Source organism: Opisthocomus hoazin, chromosome 6 (assembly GCF_030867145.1).
Source record: "Opisthocomus hoazin isolate bOpiHoa1 chromosome 6, bOpiHoa1.hap1, whole genome shotgun sequence".
NCBI lineage: Eukaryota > Metazoa > Chordata > Aves > Opisthocomiformes > Opisthocomidae > Opisthocomus > Opisthocomus hoazin.
This window is the reverse complement of record NC_134419.1, coordinates 61,591,132-61,612,301: the sequence shown is the minus strand read 5'-3', so window position 1 is coordinate 61,612,301 and position 21,170 is coordinate 61,591,132. Positions and strand designations below refer to the sequence as shown.

General features: G+C 37.9%; 1 protein-coding gene across 10 annotated transcripts in view; it reads left to right on the top strand.

Annotated features, from left to right (window-relative positions):
• PLCE1 (phospholipase C epsilon 1) overlaps positions 1-21,170 on the top strand; it is a 167,386-nt gene that overhangs the window by 113,957 nt on the left and 32,259 nt on the right. For 6 of the 10 annotated variants that reach the window (XM_075423432.1, XM_075423436.1, XM_075423431.1 and 3 more), the window contains 8 exons: positions 10,318-10,463; positions 12,266-12,524; positions 13,185-13,393; positions 15,222-15,260; positions 16,952-17,618; positions 18,113-18,295; positions 19,166-19,283; positions 19,676-19,832. In XM_075423432.1, coding sequence (XP_075279547.1) covers positions 10,318-10,463; positions 12,266-12,524; positions 13,185-13,393; positions 15,222-15,260; positions 16,952-17,618; positions 18,113-18,295; positions 19,166-19,283; positions 19,676-19,832 — 1,778 coding nt within the window. The remainder of the gene's footprint in view (positions 1-10,317; positions 10,464-12,265; positions 12,525-13,184; positions 13,394-15,221; positions 15,261-16,951; positions 17,619-18,112; positions 18,296-19,165; positions 19,284-19,675; positions 19,833-21,170) is intronic. The other 4 variants (XM_075423437.1, XM_075423435.1, XM_075423439.1 and 1 more) reach the window with 2 other exon arrangements.

The window sequence follows — 21,170 nt, the reverse complement described above, 5'->3', positions numbered from 1 at the left end:
GGTGTTTTGTTTTGCTATTAGTTTTTTTATTTCTCATTAAGATTTTGGGCTACACACATTCTGTATCCCCAGCTATAAATAAAGCCCATAGTTGTTAAAAGTTTGATTAAAATTGTAGTTATATGATAGTGGAGGCTTGGGCGCAACACATACTCATCAGTGAGGCACAGCTGATATTTAATTTATTTCTAATAATATCAAATTGATCATACAGTCTTGTTAGAGCAAGGCAGTGGATCAAGCTAAAGACAGATATTCTTTGCTGCTACTAAATGTAATTAAAAGCTGATTCAGAATTAGTGGCTACCGTGGGAGGAGAAGAGTGAAATACAGTATCATCTAGCTTTGCAAGTTGTTGGCTTTTGGATTGTCTAAGACTGTGCAGATAATAATAGAAGTAGTAGTAATATTTTTCAGCTCTGATAAAGCACTGACTAGCAGAAGTTTAGTTTTCATGGATGTGTAAAACCTGCGGGAGGAAACTATTAAGGAGATTTTGTAGAGTTAGCAGAGCCCTGGTAGCTGGGAAGAGATTAGGAAAATGGTACCTAATGTGTTTTAGGACCCTGAGAACTGTAACAAGATACTTTTTTTCCATCTCTCCGTGTTGCCTACTGTGCCTTTCTCGATTTAGTTCTTTTCTCTGATTTGTGTGTGCTATTATGAGTATCCTCCTTTACTTTGAGTGCCATGTGGTCCTCAATTGCTGTCGTACCTTTATGGTACACCACAGTCTTCCTGGGCATCTGTTTCTTTTTCTGCATGTTTACCATCCCAGACTCTTGCACGCTTATGGTTTTTACTCCCAGCCACTCTTCTGCCTCTCGCCAGCAAAGTGACCACAGAAACACAAGTTCAATGTACATGTTGTAAACATTTATGTTTATGTAAACATTTTAAATAATGCCAAGCATTGCTTTCTATAAACATGAAAAGACTCTCTTGTAACTTGATCTTTCTGACTACAGCTTCAAGTAAAAAAAAGGCAATAAAAACTTAAAACAAAAATGAAGCGTTTAATTTTCCATACTGAGATATGTGTACAAAGCAATTGTGATGTCTTAGATTGAAAGCTGCACCAGATTGAAAGATTATTCAAAGAGCTGTCTGAAGGTAGTCCCGCTATGGAACTGAAAATGCAAAATAAGAAGTTCAATACGTAATGTGATTTTTTGGGAAAGACTGAATTGCCAAAAAATAAGCTAAGAAGGTAAAAACGTTTGAACTGCTCCAGTATAGCACTGCTGCTGGGGTGGTTTCGTCATTCACTAAGTCATTCTTCTGTTCAGTAAAGTTAATTAAAATATGGGTATTTAGGACACTAAATGATAATGATATTTTTATTTTTAGTGGTTTAAATTTGTAAGTTATCTTCAATGTTCATTCAAAACACAAATTTAAAACCTCACTAGCAAAACAGAGACATATCATTTTACTGGAATAATGGAATGTAAATAAATATTGCGCTCTGTCTCTTAGTTCAGCATTTTTTTGCAATGCCTAAATGGGTTTGCGTAATACTTTTAAAAAGATTGTGTTTGTACAAATATCAAACTGTTTCCAGTCCTTGTTTGGGATAGTGTTTAATCAGATTTAAAATGGTCAATGTTCTTTGTAAGGTTATATAATTTCACTCAAGCATGTAAAGTGAGCCATCTGTTCATAAGTTTAAAAAACTCGGATTTAAAAAATTATGTTGCATCTTATACCAAAAGCCCCAAAATCTTAATAATGAAACTTTATTGAAACCCATGTAAAATAAACCATTTCTGTGTTACATACTATGATCCTTGTGTTCATCAGTATGCCCTGATGGTTTTGTGCACAGTTAGCAATGCAAAGGAACTCGTGGTGGCCAGCTATCAGTGCTAATGCTGCGTGCTGCTGGTGTTTTAAACAGCCGCATAAATATGAACCTGTTCCTTATAGTTTTATAAGAATAATATCCCTCAACAACACTTGTACTTTTTGGAAAGACTTTGTGATGTTGTGAAAGATGGATTTAATTTCTTTTTAAGGAGGGATAAATTAGAGTACGTGAAGAATTCTGCTTTTAAACAAGATAACGTATGTTTTTCCTGCTTGCCATAAATAGTACATCATATCTGATGAAGGTTATTGTTTTACATGGATTGTTCATGTTCTTCATATTTTACTTAAATTTCTTCATTTTATCAAACAAAATCATTAAAACCAGAATGGCTTGGTTAAACGTGTTACAGATTCTCATGCTTATCCTTTGGATAGCTGAAAAATGAACTTCTTGTTTTGTATTCAGAGGCTTCTCATGCACATACTTTTTGTCATCAGTATTAAAATGGCTTGCTTTCTTGCTGGAGTGCAGACAGTAGTTAAATCAGCTACAATTTATTATAGAAATACATCCATGGCTGCTTTTTATATGTTAGGTGTCAGGGAAGGTATGAACTGTGATTTTACTGTGTGGTAAGCCAAAAGATTTTATTTTACTTCCTATCAATGGTAAGTAGTAAACTTCAGGTAGGCAGCTGTGTTTGCTGATTTCACCTCTGAAAGCTGCATCTCTCAAGTGTTACGAAGTTCCTAAAAAATGTAGTGTAAAAATGGAAGACATCATTTCTTCCATGTAGCATCACCCACTGAAGTATGTAGCGTGGTAATTACTGTAAAAGCCTTATAAACTTAAGAGCTGGGGAAATGAATGCAAAGCAGTACAAATGACAAAACACTGAGCTTCACAGGTGGAGATTCTTAATAATTTCTTCCCTCGATACCAGTTCTGCATTTACATTCTGATGAAAGATAAACAATAAATTAATTCCCATTAAAAAAATCATAGAATACATTCTCTAGCAGCTATATAGAGGATAGTAAATAATTTATAAAAATATATATGAATTATTATCATCTTGAGTATTAGAAGACTAAAAGAAGAAAAGGAGTAAAGTAAATCCATGGCAAATTTAGGGATGTAGTTAATAATTCAGCATGCATTAAGGACTGCTCCATCCTGTGTACTGCATGGAGCAGGATTCCCATAGAGTAAACGGTAAACAGTCCTGTAGTTTACACTTGTAAGGGCTTTAAGGTCATGTGCCATACCTTGAGGATCAAGTTCTGTCATGGGTGTCTCTCTTTCATCCTTCATATTAGTAAAAGCAGCTGAGCATCAGTAATAAGCTATATCCTGCTCCTGAGAAATTGGGAGATTTTTGGCTGCATATATATGAATTATATCAGTGGTAGTTAAGTGATTAGGCAAGGCAGTGAAAAACATTGCCCCATATTATTTTTTTAATGAGTGATATAGATATCCCATGTTTAAAAGTTTATAGTGGGTTTATTTATTTTTCATTAATAAAATGATATAAGTTTTAAAAAATGTATTCCTACTATTAATTCTGACAGTTACAGGAACTTTTCTGTCTATTTAATTGCCTTTTTAAAAAAATGCAAACGAAAAGGCTGTTTTGAAAATCAGAACAGAGACCTCTGGAGCTTCTGGGTATGTGATGTCCTGAAAAAGGAAGGTTTGTCTATCTTAAATAAAGGTCTGTCATTACTACGCTTGTGAAAAATTCCATGTTAAGTAAGCTGAAACATTGAATGAGACTCAGGTGCTAACTTAAAAATATTTACAGTATATTTGAAGATTAACGCTGAGTTGTAATTTGCCTTTCCCAAATGCATTAACAATATTTCACTTGAATTTATTTGAAAACTTTGATCAAAATAAGGTAAGTCTGGAAATCTAAAAAAAAAAAAAAAAAGTTTATGGAAAAGAATAGATTTTAATGCAGTTAAAATAGTAAGAGGTAATATAATTTCAAAAAACCTAAAACTATACAGATCTTTATGTGCTACTGTACTTGAGATTGTTGCTCTGCTACAAACTGCGTTGCCCAGACATCTGGTGCAGATCCTGTGTGCCCAGACTAAGATTTGGAGGAGGCTCGTGTACCTCTGACAATTTCCAAATGAGGCTGCTTTACAATATATCCAAAATTAATTTGTCACGATGTTGTTAGTGCTTCTCTGTATTGTTGCCAGAAAATATTTAAATCTTAACTAAGTATCTGTTTGATTTTATTTGTTTATTGCTTAATATTAGTATGCAGTAATACTCAAGGACATTCATTTTTATCCATCTGAATGAAAAGACGGATGTTATTATCAACTTGAGTGGATTGTGTTTCAGTTTATGACTTTTCTTGTGTCTCGCAGTCATGTGGATTATAGTAATGAAGCCAGGATACATTTTCTCATACTTTTCAGGCTCATCAGCAGTGCAGCGGAAATCTAATTATAGGTTTGCTGTGATGAAGGGAGTTTAAAATGAGTTACGTAAGCAGAACTATGCAAGTTGAGTGTGAAAAAAAGTAAACTAAGGAAATAATGGTTAATATGTTGATATGTGGATTGCGATCTAATGTTAAAGTGATAGCTACCACAAAAACTTGGTCCAAAAAGCATTACTGCTCACGCTGATGAATGCTCCCGATGTATTTTGATCTTCTTGGCAAGACTACGAGTGCCCAGTCTTCTGGCCAGGGTGTGCTTTCTCTGGTCCCGGAGCTAGCTAGCTCAGGCATTGCCAGAGTTGCAAAGCGCTCCCACTGCCATAGCGGCAGCCTGACAGCTTCCTAGCTGGCTACCTGACAGTGCTTCATTCTTGGGTTTGGGGCTTCTCAGGTGTGGTGCAGCTGGGGAGGTGGCTCTGCAAGTCACCCAGGAATGACCTGCTGGCAGAGGAGTTGCCGTTCTGTCTCCAGCTGGAGTACTGCGTTCAGCTCTGGAGCCCTCAGCACAAGAAGGACATGGAACTGTTGGAGCGGGTCCAAAGGAGGGCTACAAAAATGATCTGAGGGCTGGAGCACCTCTCCTATGAGGACAGGCTGAGAGAGTTGGGCTTGTTCAGCCTGGAGAAGAGAAGGCTGCGGGGAGACCTGATTGCAGCCTTTCAGTACTGAAAGGGAGCCTATAGGAAAGATGGGGACAATCTTTTTAGTAGAGACAGCAGTGACAGGACGAGGGGTAACGGTTTTAAACTAAAACAGGGTAGGTTTAGGCTGGATATAAGGAAGAAATTCTTTACAATGAGGGTGGTGAAACACTGGAATGGGTTGCCCAGAGAGGTAGTGGAGGCCCCATCCCTGGAAACATTCAAGACCAGGTTGGACAGGGCTCTGAGCAACCTGATCTAGTTAGCAGTGTCCCTGCTCACTGCGGGGGGGGTGGACTAGATGACCTCTAGGGGTCCCTTCTGACCCAAAACTTTCTATGATTCTAAGTGTCCACAAGTCAGGATGGAGCCTCCCTTTGCTCTGTTCAGCCTGTTGGAAACCCCCTCTTGGAGCTACCGATCTCACCTGGGTTTAGTGACACAGAAACTGTGCCACTCCAGAATACTGTCCATGCCACTTGCTTGCCAAAGTGCAAACCCCAGGGTTCTCAATTCAACTTCCAGGTGATTTCCGTAGTCACGGGGAAATACATACATATACAGGGTTGTTCTCTGCTTTTCTTTTGTGTGAGGTGCGTCTAGCTCAGATGTACACAGACAACATCTGAGGAATGCCCATTCTCAACTTTCATTTGAATGAAGACCTTTAAAAGCTTGTTATTTCTTGAACACCATCTGTGCAGAGGAAGCTTTATGCAGCCCAGGCAGCGAAAATGTAGTATATGCATTACCAGGTATTTTGGGGATCCAGTGGCAGCTATACAGTCATCTGTCAATGTCGGTGATTGCTATGGGGCATTCCTTTGAGGATGTACTCTAGAGTGTTCATATATTTACCTATAAATCACAAAATTCATTGGTATGTTTACTGAGTATTTTTTAATGAGTGTATGTTTTGATTAATAAGCTTAAGTTTCCTTGTAAGTTGTCAAACATGATGTTTCCTGTAAATCGCAGTCCTTTCAACTTACCTGCATTCAGTGTTGTATATATGCTGTTCATTATAGCTGTGGCCGTTATGAATAATTGTCTCAAGTTAATGCCGTACCCAAGCTATTTCAGTATGTGTTTATTTAGAATATTGTTCTTGATAATAAAGTTCTTGGATCCATCCATTCAATATGCCTGGGCAAAATAAAATCTTCAGGGAGTTCAGAGCTGGGAAGCGACCTCAGTCAGCAGAAGTTCAGCTTCAATTTTCTGCTCCTTTAAAGCCTACTGATTCAACCAGATCTCCCACCTTCAAAACTTCTGTGAGAAAAATCCTCTGTGGCATTTTAAGTGGATGACTGATAGGTCTGCTTATTAATTCTCTGTTTGTTTCCTAGCTGGGCTCCGCGACCACATTTAAGTTTGGGGAAATGCCCCCTCAGCTCTGTTATCTGGCTGTTATCTTCCTTTCCAGCCTTCTTCCCTTAAAAAACTAGAAGTAGAAAAGTTCTGCAGATGTTAGGTGCAGCATTCAGCAATAACCTCACTGAAGGAAAGGATACAGTCTTTGTTCACAGCTCCTTTCCCCTGCTCCCGCCTTTCTGATGGTACTGTTGTGTTTAATCGTCCCTGTTCTAGTCTCAGACTGATGAAACCTTCCAAGGAATTGGTTTTGGGGTACCAGGCTATTACGCTTTTAGAGAAGCCCATAACCGCAGGTTGTAGATGCGTTCAGGTTAATCAACCAACAGTCTCTGAAGAATTCATAGAAAAACTTTACAGTAGAGACCTGACGCTATTCGGAACCACCAGAAAGGTCTCTTATACTCCTGGCTACTGCTAGATAGGACATAAAACAACCATTAGACAAAACAATCTGTAGCATATGTAGAGGTACAGTTCTGTTTCATTCACAAGTTCATCAACATGTAAAACAATACGAATGAAATTTTCCATTGTCTGCATCTGACTGAAGACGCGGCCTGCTCCTCATGCTTCTCCAGATCTCCAGGAAATATGAAAACACTGAGGTTTCTAAAGCAGGCGTGTTCATTATTTTTCAGGAGTGAGTTGTATCTTTAGATGCTCAGTTCTGTCTCCTGATTCTTCTGAATCCATCAGATCTGCCTTTGCCTGTTAACGACAGGTTAACCATGAGCCAGCAGTGTGCCCTGGCTGCCAAGAAGGCCAATGGGGTCCTGGGGTGCATCAAGAAGAGTGTGGCCAGCAGGACGAGGGAGGTTCTCCTTCCCCTCTACACCGCCCTGGTGAGGCCACATCTGGAGTACTCTGTCCAGTTCTGGGCTCCCCAGCTCAAGAAAGATGAAGAGCTACTGGAGAGAGTCCAGCGGAGGGCTACAAGGATGATGAGGGGACTGGAACATCTCCCCTACGAGGAGAGGCTGAGGGAGCTGGGCTTGTTCAGCCTGAAGAAGAGAAGGCTGTGAGGGGACCTAATAAATGCTTATAAATATCTGAAGGGTGGGTGTCAGGAGGATGGGGCCAAGCTCTTTTCAGTGGTGCCCAGTGACAGGACAAGGGGCAATGGGCACAAAATGAGGCACAGGAAGTTCCATCTGAACATGAGGAAGAACTTCTTCCCTCTGAGGGTGATGGAGCACTGGAACAGGCTGCCCAGGGAGGTTGTGGAGTCTCCTTCTCTAGAGATACTCAAGACCTGCCTGGACAAGGTCCTGTGCAGCCTGCTGTAGGTGACCCTGCTTCGGCAGGGGGGTTGGACTAGATGACCCACAGAGGTCCCTTCCAACCCCTACCATTCTGTGATTCTGTGATTCTGTGTTCTGTTTTAAAATTTAGAGATTCAGACAATTTATTTTTCTTTCAGAATGTTTAGTGAAAGGTTTTTTAAATGTTTCCTACTCTTCCTGTGAGTCTATTCTTGTTCTGGAAGAGGAGTGAGCATAAACTTCATGGGAGACTACTGCCTTTTGCACTTTTATTTTGCTCTTACATATACATATGCCATCTCAAGGCTGCAAAAGCTTGTTCATGCTGACCTTTATCATTTTTTGTTTGCTTTTACATGGTGTTTGTAAGAGTTCATCATAACTGTTTATAGCAATCCTAAAGTCTCTATTAAATAAAGTTTCAACGAGTGACTGTCCTAGTTTCAAGGTTGCTTGTTAGTGAGGAGACTGAATTCAATTGCCTTTTGAGACATTCTTTCAATTTTGATACTGTTTTCTCCTGACCATTACATCTTCACTACCTTAGATTAAAACAGATCTGTTTAAAATTATGTTGTTGTTTGAAATGTTTAAACACATATTAATCAAAGTGTCACTGCCACATTTGGTATTTCATACCAAACAATTTTTTTTTTTTTTTTTGTGAGATTGCATGTTTAGCATTTGCATTCCCTAACAGAGCCTTTCTGGAAAACAGGAATAATATCCAAAAACAATATGTAATTTTATTCCAGCATGCACAAACAAATCTGTGCCAACCTTGAATCACAGTTTTAACTGTTTTGTTTCACAATTTCCAATATTTTTTTATGCTTTTAATTTATTAACCTTTTATTCTGTTTTTGCCCTCGTTCTTTGTTGACTCAGTTCTTAGATTTTAGGAATAACCAATTCAACACTTCAAATAAAATTTCAGATTAATTTAAATTCTCATTCAGAGCTGGTGCAGCGATTACATATATCTTGTATAGGGCAGCCAATGCGAATAGTTTTTATTTTTTTATTTTTGTATTGTGGCCTCTACAGCAACAGTGCATTAAGGCTGTGTTTGGGAAAGCTTCTTGAGCGCATTTACATGTACAACACTGGACTCTGGTACTTGTTCTACCTTTGTTGAAAGCTCTGTACCTGTTATCTGCTCCTGCTTTTTTCTGTTCTTGCATGTTAGTTACAAAAACATACAGTAGTTACTGAAACAATAGTTAACCTGTTTTCTTTCAGTTATCCCTAGACTTGAAGTGGGTTTCTTCCAGCTCTTGCCTTCCATACCCAAGCTGTTTGATGAGGCTAGAGCAGGTGGAACACTGTTTCTTAACAGGTCCGTTGTCCCCTGATCCTTGCATCCCATTAGAGCATCCCTAACTCCATGGCACGCGGTCCTGAGTGTGTCCTCACCGTATCAAAGACAGAATGATTTTATAACCTCATTTCTTCAGTCTTAAAAACGTCATTTTTTTGTGCACATACATACTTTGCTTATATTGGAGCTATGGCTTGTCTTCTTATCTGCACATTTCCATTTGTTGTTCTTGATTGATTTGGGCATCAGGAAGATTAAATATTAACTTAGGTTTTTCGTATTCTTTGACTGTTCTCCCTCTGGAGTGAGAGGCTCAGAATACTGTGTCTGTGTAGACTTGCATAAATGGAAGCTCTGTATATTTTTAGTGGATTTTTTTCCTGTTAGTACTAATGCATTTACATTTTATTTCTCATGCTTGTTTTTTTAAATAAAAGTCTATGCCCCCTGGGGCGTGAACGAACATTTTCTAATTTTTATAAGTCTCTCCTCACACTGGTATTATCTGTGAACGCTTGAATCCTTCAAGACCAAAGAACAGAACTCGGTATGAGTAAACAAATCACATTTATTGCTTCCTAAGTGTTTACACAATGTCAAAAATCCAGCCCCCAGGGAATCATATTGTAAAAAGGAACAGTTGGTTTAAATTAGGTTTCCATGTGAAATATAGCTACTTTTTATGGCTGTTGTGGGAACATAAACTGGAGAGAAAATCTGCACACTCATAAAATGAAGGTTGTTTTTTATTTGTGTAAATACAAACAGAATCATGTACAAAGTTAATTTCTGATTCTGGCATTAATTAATCACTGAACGTATCTAGGTAGTATGGTGACACTTAGGAAGGTGGGGGATTTTTTGTTTGCTTCGTTTGTGATGTTGCCAATAGATAATGTGATTTATTTTAAACGTTCAGTGCATATAGGATTTAGCAAATTTGTACATTAAATACAACTACCAGTTTTGTGAAATTAAGTGAAAATAAAAATTCCAGTTTATCAACTTTCACTGTACATGTTGCAAGAACAAGGGTTATTCAGTGTGAGGCTGAGATTTGTAAGCTATGTTAATGAAAATTTGCACTACAGACCTCTCTGGCACCTGTAGAAATCAGTGCTAGCTTAAACTGTTCATTTTCTTCCATGACCTGAATGCATATTCAGAATATCTTATATTAAGATTCAGTAGTTTTTTGTCTAATACAAGTATTTCTAGAGTGGTTAGTGGTTTAGCGGTTGTAACATGAGTATGTCTGTGTGTAGGTTGTGTTTGCAATGCATATATGATTTGTCTGTGAGTCTATGAGTAGAATTTTGAGTGATACCCTCCTGGTGGAAGGAAACAGAAAAATCCCACATTGTCCATCAAGTATGCCTGAATGCTCCAAGTGCTATTACTTTGGCTTGACTGTACTGTCCGTTTTATTTTACAAGGTGAGCTCATGGGTTACCTGGCTGATCCTGACTGCAGGTTCTATGGATGAGAAACGAGAAGTCTTCTCATATTTAGTACATGTGGCAAAATGCTGCTGGAATATGGGCAACTACAATGCTGTAATGGAATTTCTGGCAGGGCTAAGGTACTGGCAACTGTTTTTTTTAAATGCTTTTTCAGTGATAGATTACACTGCAGCTTCTGCTAAGCAGGTGTCTCTGGAGAGCAGTGGACTAAACAGAAATCTGTGACTAAATCACATCATCTCACCCTGTGACTTTCTAGTAGTACCTTCTGGAAAAATGCAGCATGCTAAAAGCTGTTTTTTTCAAAATGCTCTGGAGACACTATTGGTTTTCCTGGTACATGCTAAATATGTTCCATTAGAAAACATACTCTTTTTTTTTAAACAGAAATTTTTAAAATATGAAAAGAAGAAGGGAAAGCAGTTGTGGATTGTGTGTAATCAACTATAACTAGTGTAACTTGGGGCTGGAATTTCCAGAACACAAGTGAAACAATCGCGGTAACATTCTGGAAGGGTCAGTCTTATATTGTGAAACCCCGCCCCCCCCCCGACAACCCAAAACAACAAAAAACCCCAACAAAACAAAACAGCTTAGCCTCTTTTTTTGACCCCATCTGGCTGATGTTGGGATCTCATGCTGTCATGGTCTTGCCTAGCCAGACCTGCAGTGTCTCCAGAAGAAGAGTGTGGGGTTAAGGACGGTTTGTTGCTTGCTTTCCTACAGAATTGCAGGCTCCTTCAGGGCCAGGTGAGCAGGAGAGCGGTGCCTTTGCACGGGCGCTTCAGTGGGCAGCAAACTGGACTGAACCAGGAAGAGTTAAAATCAGTTTTCTCATCTCTTAGCTCTGACCCTCCTTGTGTATGGTGTTTGTGTAAGAAAGCTTTAAAGTGTTTGTATTGTCTGTCTCTGTGGTTTAGTAAGGATTCTCATTGAACTATTTGTTTATATTTTTGGTATATAAAATACATCTGAAACACTCACAGAGACGGGAGGCTTTTTGAGCGGAATGGATCCACAGCCTCCAAGCCATTTAAGTTGTGAGGGAAAATGCAAAGCAAATTAAGAGCTTAATTTTATCTCTAATGCCTCTGCACAGCAGAAGGGGAGGAGAGAAAGGCTAGTACTGATTAGCAGCGTTTCCAGGACAGGGACAGAAGGTGGGGTTAAGGATGTTCTACGGTTAGCATTTCTACAGACCTTTTGGTATGTCTAGGTCTAGGGGTGGGTCGAAAGGCTGTAGCATTGCACAGGCATACAGCTCAGAAGGTGAGAGACCTCCCAGCAGTCCTCGGGGAGCATCAGGAGCTATTGCTGTTGGAAATCAGAGATTCTTCTCATCTACAGCACTGGATTGGTGTCTGAGAGCTGGAATATGGTCCTGATTTATTTATTTCCATGAAAATAAACAATTTATTTTGTGAGTGAAATGGGGGGGGGGAATCCATGAAAATTATTTTAAATATATTTATTAAAAAAAAAAACTTTTGCTAACTGTATGGATTGTTTATAACAGAACTAAAGGAATTTGTAATAAACCATCTGGTTTATCTTTATGCCATTTCCTTAATATTTTCTTGTTTCTTCCCAGTCCGTTGAAAATAATGGCAATGACACAATGAAAATGTTAGAAAGCCTGCATGTATGTCTTATGCAGCTGAGCTTTTATTAAAACATCAGGTGTTACTCCAATAGATCAGACTGCTTGTTTCTCCTTTTTAGTTTTGCTCTTTAATAATTCAAAGGGGGGAAAATGTTCCACCAACCCGAATTTTCATAAAAATAATGATCTTAATTTCGTTCATTCATTTCTGAATAATCATGGTAATTTCCTCTATTACATATATGCTGCACGTGTTGAACTTGAATGTAAATTGTTTTTAATTTTTTGAAGAAATGTTGTGATCTCTTTCTGCAATAGGTCAAGAAAAGTTTTAAAAATGTGGCAATTTATGGACCAGTCTGATATTGAAACCATGCGAAGTCTGAAAGATGCTATGGCACAGCATGAGTCCTCATCTGAATACAGGAAGGTGGTCAACCGGGCAGTCAATATTCCAGGCTGTAAAGTTGTTCCTTTCTGTGGTGTGTTTCTAAAAGAGCTTTGTGAAGTTTTGGATGGAGCATCAAGCCTCATCAGACTCTGTCCACGATATAACTTGCAGGATGAAACATTAGAGGTAAACAAGATTGATTTTCTAAGAGGTTATGTTCAGAGCCATCCAGTGCTTTATTTTATATTATTTTATACAAAGGCATCATCTAATTAAAGTTTTCTAAACCAGACTTTGGCCAGACTGTTCAGTTACATGGACCTCAATTTAATTCCCATAGTTACTGTAGCAACCTAGTTCAGTATCGGAGTACTCAGAAATTAACGTTATTACCAAAGGATCATGTGGGTAAGGTAAGTATGTAAATCCTCAAAGATGTAACTATGTTCTGTTAAATGCTCTGACCTTCCCCTTAACTCATTGAGAATTGAAAAGTTTCTTTTCAATTTCTTAAAAACGGAATTCAGAAGCTCAGTGGATCAAACTTTTTCTCTATGTAAAGAAGCAATTCCTTTATCATTTTGGTTTTGAAAGAAAAATGCCCCTGTTACATGTAAAGGTTTAAACTGAAGCTTTTAAAAAGTTTGCAGGAGTTATTGTAACTTATGTTACTTGATTTCTGCAGTGATGTGGTGTGTTTAGGGCTGGAAGTAGGTACAAAATCCCGTTATAAGCGGGTAGGAAATATATGCTAAATATTCTTAATTCTTGTAAAAATTTCCCCAGTGAAAAGTAGATGACACAATATTGTATTTATTACTATACTGATCTTTTCGATATCTCTAGTTTGTTTCAGATTACAGTGGACAAGACAATTTCTTGCAACGAGTAGGCCAAGATGGTTTAAATAATTCAGAAAAAGAATCAACAGCAAACAATATCTTTCAAACTATTCGCAGCTGCAATCGCAGTTTGGAATCTGAAGAGGGTGAAGATAATTTTAGTGAAGGGAGCGATTCAAGAAAAAACTCTTTGAAGGACAAAAACCGGTACCAGTAGGTCTCATTCTGTGTTCTGTCATCACCTGTATATTTTGTGTTTTTAATCTTTAATTTTCTTTTACCAAGGCTTGCTTTTAGAAATAAGGGCGACTTTAACATCTTCCCTTGTATTTACCCTCTTCCAGTTCAGAACTTTTTTTCCCTGGAGTTACGCTAAGTATCTGATACTCAAATGCTTGGAAACTCTCTCTATAGTTATATTTTTCCCTCATGATGTAATTACTTCCTCTCACGATAAGGGTAAATCCTTTTTGTCTTACACATAGAGCTTTAAAAATCCACAGTTACGATTACAATTTTGATCTGGGGTGACAGGAATAGCACTAGGACATATCTGTTATCAGAGCTCAGAACATTATATTCTGCATGCCTCGGCAGCGTTCCCCCTTCAAAATAAAGGTTATTTATTGTCCTTCAAAAGACCTCTTCTTTTAAGGGCATGTTCATCTGAGGCTTTTAAATTATGTCCAGAAAACATTCGTAAGTCAATTCACATTTTGAATTTTCAGGTTGATGTAGTCCTGCTATTTTGCATATAAGTTTACTTAATTGTGTCCCATGTAAAAGCCCAGTGTTCAGTAATCTCATATGTTCACTTTGAAGGCCTGGTATATTCTATACTATTCACCAGCAAGAAATATGGTAAATGCAAAGTTTAAGACATCACTGGGTATTCTAGAATGTTGCTTTGCAGTGAAGTTGCAGGCCATATAGACATAGGTGGGTCAGCTTTAAACTAATTGTGTTAGAGTAACTTCAAATTAAGTAACAGAACTGTGCTGTAAAATTACATGAAGTGGCTGCCTGAAAAGGAACTACCATCTTCCTGTTTTAAATGCATTTATTTCATTAACATGCATTTCTAAATTTCGTTTCAAATAAATAATCATTAGTTCCTGAAAGAATGGTTTCTAATAGAATTATTCACATCTGGCTTTAGTTACTTCTGGAAAGTGGAGCAGTAGATTAAGCCAAAAAAGACAGCCCGACTTCGCTGTCCCTTTGTGTTGTATCTTGGCTTACTTCAGATGCTTTCTTCTACAAATTATTTTTGTTAATTAATATGCTTTAAAATCAGCTTGCAGCTCACAGTCACAATGAACATTTCACTTGGATGAATGAAGTAGAATTTAAATATAAAAGAACAAATCGGAGAAAACGAAGTTCTCTTTGTTATGTGTTTATGAAATCAGTTATTGCTAAATTAGTTATTTATGTTTTATATTTAAATATAGTCTAGTAAGTTCCACTATAATTAAAGTAGGAGTTAAAAAAAGGCTAATACGACAATGAAATAAAAGTTTAAAATTTAAATGAACAAAACTGCAGATAGGTAGTTAATGTCATTTTTCCTGCTTCAGGCTATTAACTACTCAGTTATTAGGATCTGTAGTTCTGGTGCAGTAAGTACTGATTTCAACAGTATAATGACTTGTAGAAGAGTACTTCTGAATTAATTTAGCTCAAGTACCTCGCAGGCTGGAAACTCCTCATTCACTTGCTGTCTCTTTCCTGGGTGTTCCGAGAGCTGGGTGAGGCACAGGAACAAATTGCTGCAGAGGCAGAAGGGCCATGGTCCGTTGTCCCTGTTGTATGGGGGCTGCAATGTTTGGTTTATTTTTAGCGCTATGAACAACTAAAGAGCTCTAAGGAAGATCTGATCTTCTCTTTAAAGCTTTCCTAATTACAGTAAATACCTTTTAAAATAATAGCGGAAAACCTCAAGTCTTTTCTTTTTGTATCCCATGCAATTTTCCCCTCTAAAACTGCAGTCTTTTGTAACGTTTCCTTTATCTTTTCTTTTCATTTCATTGCATCTCAGTGCAGCACATGTAAAGAAATCTCATTCAAACGGAGTTCTGTAAGTGTGTTCTCAGTAATTCGTAGCTGTGTTGCTTTTGGCAGCTCATGTCGGAAGTTATCTTTCTGTAGGTGATGACGTGTGTGTGCTTGGCTTACCTGCTTTGTGTACGTTTTAATCTGCAGCGTGCCAGTGCTATCACATGTGCAATAAGGCATAAACGAAGCTCCGCCATGTCTGTCTCTGCTCTACTAGAGTCCTCCAGCCATGCACATCCAGTCTCAGAATACGTTTTCTAGGATTTTTGCAGAGACTTACTTGATTGTTTTGAGGGAATGGGAGAGAAAGCACTGCTTTAGCTGTTTGTTTATTTTGAAAATCTCAATCTTGTATAATACAGGTAAATATTTTAATGTGCATGTGTCTGGTAAGAGTCTGGTAAGACGGTTTATACCGGCTCAGGTATAATGTGTGACCTTTATTTTCAGGAAGATTTCTTAATGAAATAGAGCTACAGTTAAGGCTGATACAGTCATTCTGCCTTTCTTTGTCAGTCCCCTCACCACAAGCAATAAATCCTCAGCCTGTTGGCCACTTGTAGCTGAATTTGGCAGAGGTAGAGATCTTGATGATTAATAAATTCGTAAAGGAATCGTTAGAATAAGGGAAAAATTAAAAATAATTAGTGCCCTGGAGAGAGAAGAGTTTGAGGAAGAGCTGATGGTTATGCATGCTATTTAGCTTAGAGAGATAGTGTATGTGACTTGGAACAAGTCACAATGTGAATCGTCTTTTGCTCAGCTGGTAGGACTTGGGCAGGAGCTGAGAGTACTGTCATGGTATGAAAGGGAATGATGGTATTAGGACAAGATGCCTTGAAGGACATGCAGAGGATGCTGTTTTGCCTTCTATTGGCCGGATATCCTTAGGAAAACATGCTTCATTAGTTCTGCTGTACAGAGAACCGTTTGCTCTTTTTTATGTTCATTAAAACATTGTCAAAATACTGAACATTTGTGCATTCATACGTGTTAGAAGCTTCTGCAGGGAAGAAATTTGTTTAAATCATTTATGAGTTCAGTATTGTTGCTCTGTATCTGCTGTTTCTAGTTATGGTAAAATACTTCAAAAATTTTGGTTGCTGCATACAAGTTTCATGTTAATATTTTGCTTAAGTAAAAATAAATTTTCTAATGGAAAGTATCTGATAAAATTCTTGCTACATTCCTCTGAGGAAGGATGTATTTTAACAACTATTTTACAAGCGTTCATCAGAGAATTATACAATATGAAAGATCTGCACATTAAATCAATAATAGAACAGAGATGAGAAGTGTCTTCAATCCACTAGATCCTGCTAACAGGTTCCACATACAGTACTTGATATTTCAGTTAAAGCAATCTTATGCTGTGGATTTAGAAAGTGGAATCACTTGGCTTTAAGATCCAAATGGACATTTTTTTATTGTTAATGTAATGTTTGGGAAGTTCTAAGAAATATATTGTTCTACTGTAATATATAAATTATAGTGTTATGGGAGTTATAATTAATTGTAGCAGCATCTATTAATTTGTTCAAAATTGCAGTTATAATACTATAGGAACTACAGATGTTTCTGTAAATCCAAATTACATAGTGACGATAGTATTCTTTTTATTTAAACTACAGCAGAAAAAAATATTCATCAATCATACCATAAATCAGCACATATATCACTAAATGTAAGTCTCTCATCTTTGTTTACATACAGATTTATAATCGGAGACCTTTCAGATTCTGAAAGTGATATATTTGAGCAGTTGAAGGAGTGGGACACAAATTCAACAGAAGAGCAACAAAAGGCTTTCTGCCATGGGATAGAACTCATTCCCTGGTACGTGTTATCTGTCAGGGCTGATGTCCATCAGTTCATGCAACAAGGGGCAACTGTCATTCATTATGACCAGGAGACGCATCTCTCAGCGCGTTGCTTTCTTCAACTGCAGCCTGACAACAGTACTTTAACTTGGACAAAACCCACAACGGTTTGCCCTGCAAATGCTAAGGCAAAGCTGAGTGTGCTGAGTAATACTGCTGAGCTTGGTAAATACCAGTTTCTTGGTAATACTGGACTAGTGGAAGGTTTTTTGGACTTGTTTTCAGCCAAGGCTGTATATATGGGACACTCTGGCATTGATATGCACACTGTGTGTGTTCAAAATAAGCTTTGTAATATGTCCCTTGAAGAAAATGGTATAACACTACTTTATGGACTTCAGACTACTGATAATAAGTTGCTGCACTTTGTTGCTCCAAAATATACTGCCAGAATGCTGTATGATGGATTGCTGGAATTGACTAAAGCTGTAAGAAAAATGAGGAGATTCCCTGATCAAAGACTACAGTGGCTACGGAGACAGTATGTCAGCCTTTACCAGGTAAAAGATGTTGTGATTTTTTATAACTTCAAAGATGGCAACAATTTAATGTAATGCAATTAGTTTCTATTATAAGTAAACTAAGATTAAAGATGAATACCAGATCGCCAACTTTGTAGCACAGCTGAAGTCAATAAGATCTGATTCTCCACAGAATGTTCTGTCAAACTTTGCATGTTTTTAATACACTGAAATGAAATCTTTTTTTATTATGAAGCTCTTCGTATGTTTGTAGTTTTGGAACAAGCATTTTAGTAAAGAAAAAGCAATGATTGTACTTGAAAATGGTGCTGTAATAGTGAGTGATGAGAGTTAGGGCCAAAAAAACCCAAAACAGAAAAAAAATAGCCCTTTAGTATTCATGCAGTAATTAAAAATTGCCTCCTCTTGATGTTTTGTCTTTCATTGGTTCCTTAGAGATACCTTATTATTGCTTAAAAAAAACGTGTCTATTCTTGTTCTCCTTGTTTTGTTAACACTGAGAATTTTTGTAGGAGGATGGAAGGTTTGAAGGCCCAACCTTGGCTCAGGCTGTTGAACTGTTTGGAGGCAGACGATGGAGCGCAAGAAACACAAGCACGGGAACTCTCACCAAAAGCACCGAGAAACCTGGTGTACAGAGAAACAACACTCTGGGAATAAGCGCAGCTAAGAAAAAGAAGAAAGTACTCATGCGGGTAGAATATTTTGTTATTCATATATTTTGTTGCTTATCTGACTTGTTTGTTTCCTTCCTGCAGTTACTGTGTAGCTAACTGTCTTTGGAACCAGAGAAAAGAAGTTAGAAGATAATTTTTAAATGGTTTATTGCAGTTTCGGGTTTTGGGCTTATTGTTTTCCAATAGTCTGGGTTTCTTTTCTCATGCTTGAAGCATTCTCAGGACATGTGGTTGCTGGGGCTAGCAGGAGACAGAGTCTTGCTGAGACCTCTAGGTGCTACTTCAGTATAAAGGTAAAAGATTGACAATAATAAAAATACTAATGTGCAAAATGATATTTGTGTCAGTTTCTTTGCTCCTTTTTGTTTTCATGTTCCCACATTACCACAGTTATTCTGCCTCGGGTTAGCACCCAGTTTTATCTCATGTGGATGACAGGAACACTGGACTTCATCTGGCAGTCTCCTCTCTTTTCCTGGACTCAACCACTTTCAGCAATAGCCAAGAGAGAGGAAAATGCAGGGACTAGCAGCTCTACACTATCCACATGTTCCAGTGGGCAGGCAGGGGACACCCTCAAATGCCAAGATCCATCCTCTGTAGGGCTCCTGTGCACCAGCGGAATAGTGTAAAACCACCTGCACCACTTTAGAGAGGCACGATCATTGTCGTCTTCTGTGTGGTGTCAAACCGAGGTAACACCTAATGGTCCCACACTTCAATATGTATCCTGTTTAAGTTGTTTCTTTGCTACTCGTATCGGCCTTACAGGAGTCTGTTTCATAAGGAATAGCGGATTTATCTCATGGTTTTGTTACAGATCGCACTGATAGAGATAGAGAATAGTAGTGTTTTCGGGATGTTTATTATGGTGCTCATTATTTCTAGGGTGAAAGCGGAGAGGCCACTGATGATGAAATGGCAACTCGGAAAGCAAAAAGCTATAAGGAATATCGTAATAGAAGTGGTTCAGATCCTCAGGATATTGATGAACAAGAAGAACCAGGTAAATATATCTCTTCAGTACTTAAAAGTCGCTCAGGGTTTTCCTCAAAGTCTTTTTATACAGACATTTTTTGTGGTGTTAAAAATACATCTGTGATACGAAACTACTTTTGCAGTTGAAACTTCAAATGCTATAAACTTTTAAATTACTTTCTGTAGTTGTTCATGATTGTTCTTTCATTTTACTTTCAGTAGCACTTCCTTTCCATTCAGATGAAAAGGGTATAGAAGTGTTGTCCAGAATGTATGTTTTTTTACTATCTTGGGACAAATCTAGAATCCCTACACTGTCTTACTACGCGTTAGTGAGTTATGATATAGGTCTCTTGGACAAAAGCATTCTTATTGAGCCAGATGTTGTAATTGTGCTGCAAACCTTGGTTTTCTCCATAGATCAAAATATTATTACTGCATCGCCATCTAATAACCTGCCATCAAGACGAGCTCACTCTCTGACAGCATCTGGATCTCCTAATTTAGGAGCTACAACATCTTCACCAGCAAGACCAGTCTCCTCTCCTGTAATGTCTTCAAGCAAGAGTCAGTCTAGGTAAGGACAAAATCAATGCTTTGATTTAAAAAGAAAATAATTTACTTAATTATTATCAACTGTGGTTTTTTGTGCCAAACTGATGAAATCTGATAAAAACAATGCCAGAAATGTCATTAGCCTTCTGATAGACATCTAAAACAAATTGTAGAACAACATAGGACACTTAAGCTGAAATACCATGAATCTGAGGATGGCTTTGTAGCAAGTCCCTGAGCAGTACGGTTCAGTTTATCTGTTACAGAAGCAGGCTGGAATGCTGTTCCAAAACTGCACAAATATGAAGTTGAACTCTTTCTCCAGATCTTCTCCAAAACAGAGTTATAGATGTCTTCTGCGTAATGAAAATCAACAGAAAAGTTACAGATGTGTGAACTTGAAGTTCTGAGGTGTTTCAGCACAAGTCATTTCTACGTGGGAGAGTGTTAGCTTTTGCTGACATTCCTGGTGATGATTGCAGTACTGTCTCAGGGAATTGGAGGGAACAGATTAGAAATCTTTCTCTTACAGGCCTCTCCTTGAACATTCATTGTTTCTGTATCACTTAGGCAGTGCAAATGGTTATGCTGTGGTTGTGCAGTGATATAGTGCACTATTGTATTAATTCTATAAATAGTAATGGTGGTGGTGGTAGTAGTAATAATAATATAACAACGGTAATATGTCAGGGATGTGCGTGGTACTTCATGACATACAAGAAGACAGTCTCAGCACAGGCCTTCCAGTGCCTTTTGGCAGAATGAATACTTAGGTATGGTTACGAATATGAATTTTTCAGTTTCCAGGAGAGCAATGGTAAACAATAGGAGAGATTACTACTGCCAGTAGAACATTATTTTTGAAGGGACGTGTCCTGTGTAATGGTTTATGTCATGTATTTTGTAGGGATTGTTCATACACTTAAAGCAGTTGGGTTTGGCAATAGGTGTGAGTAGTGGAGCCACCTATGGACATCTGTGGCTGGCTGCTTCTCCTTCTAACACTGCTTTCTGAGACTCTTACTATGTTATTTACATTTTGTTCTTCACTGTGATTCACAACCATGGGATGAACATGCCAAACTAGGATTTATCTCTGTAAGACATTTCTCTTTTTTTTTTTTTAAAGGATTATAACAGCTTTAGTTTACATTAAACTGAAGAAATACTGCTTTACTACCTCTGGAAAATGCTTCTCTGTTTTGCAAATCTGCTTTTTGCTTTTATGCCAAAATAACTGTTCTCTAAATGAAATTAAAAGGCTCAATGGAGAACTCGCGTTCCTTGGAGAAGGACAGCTAATGTGCATTTAAATCCTCTCAGTCCTGGGTTTCTGTACTGATCCCTGCGCAGCTTAGCA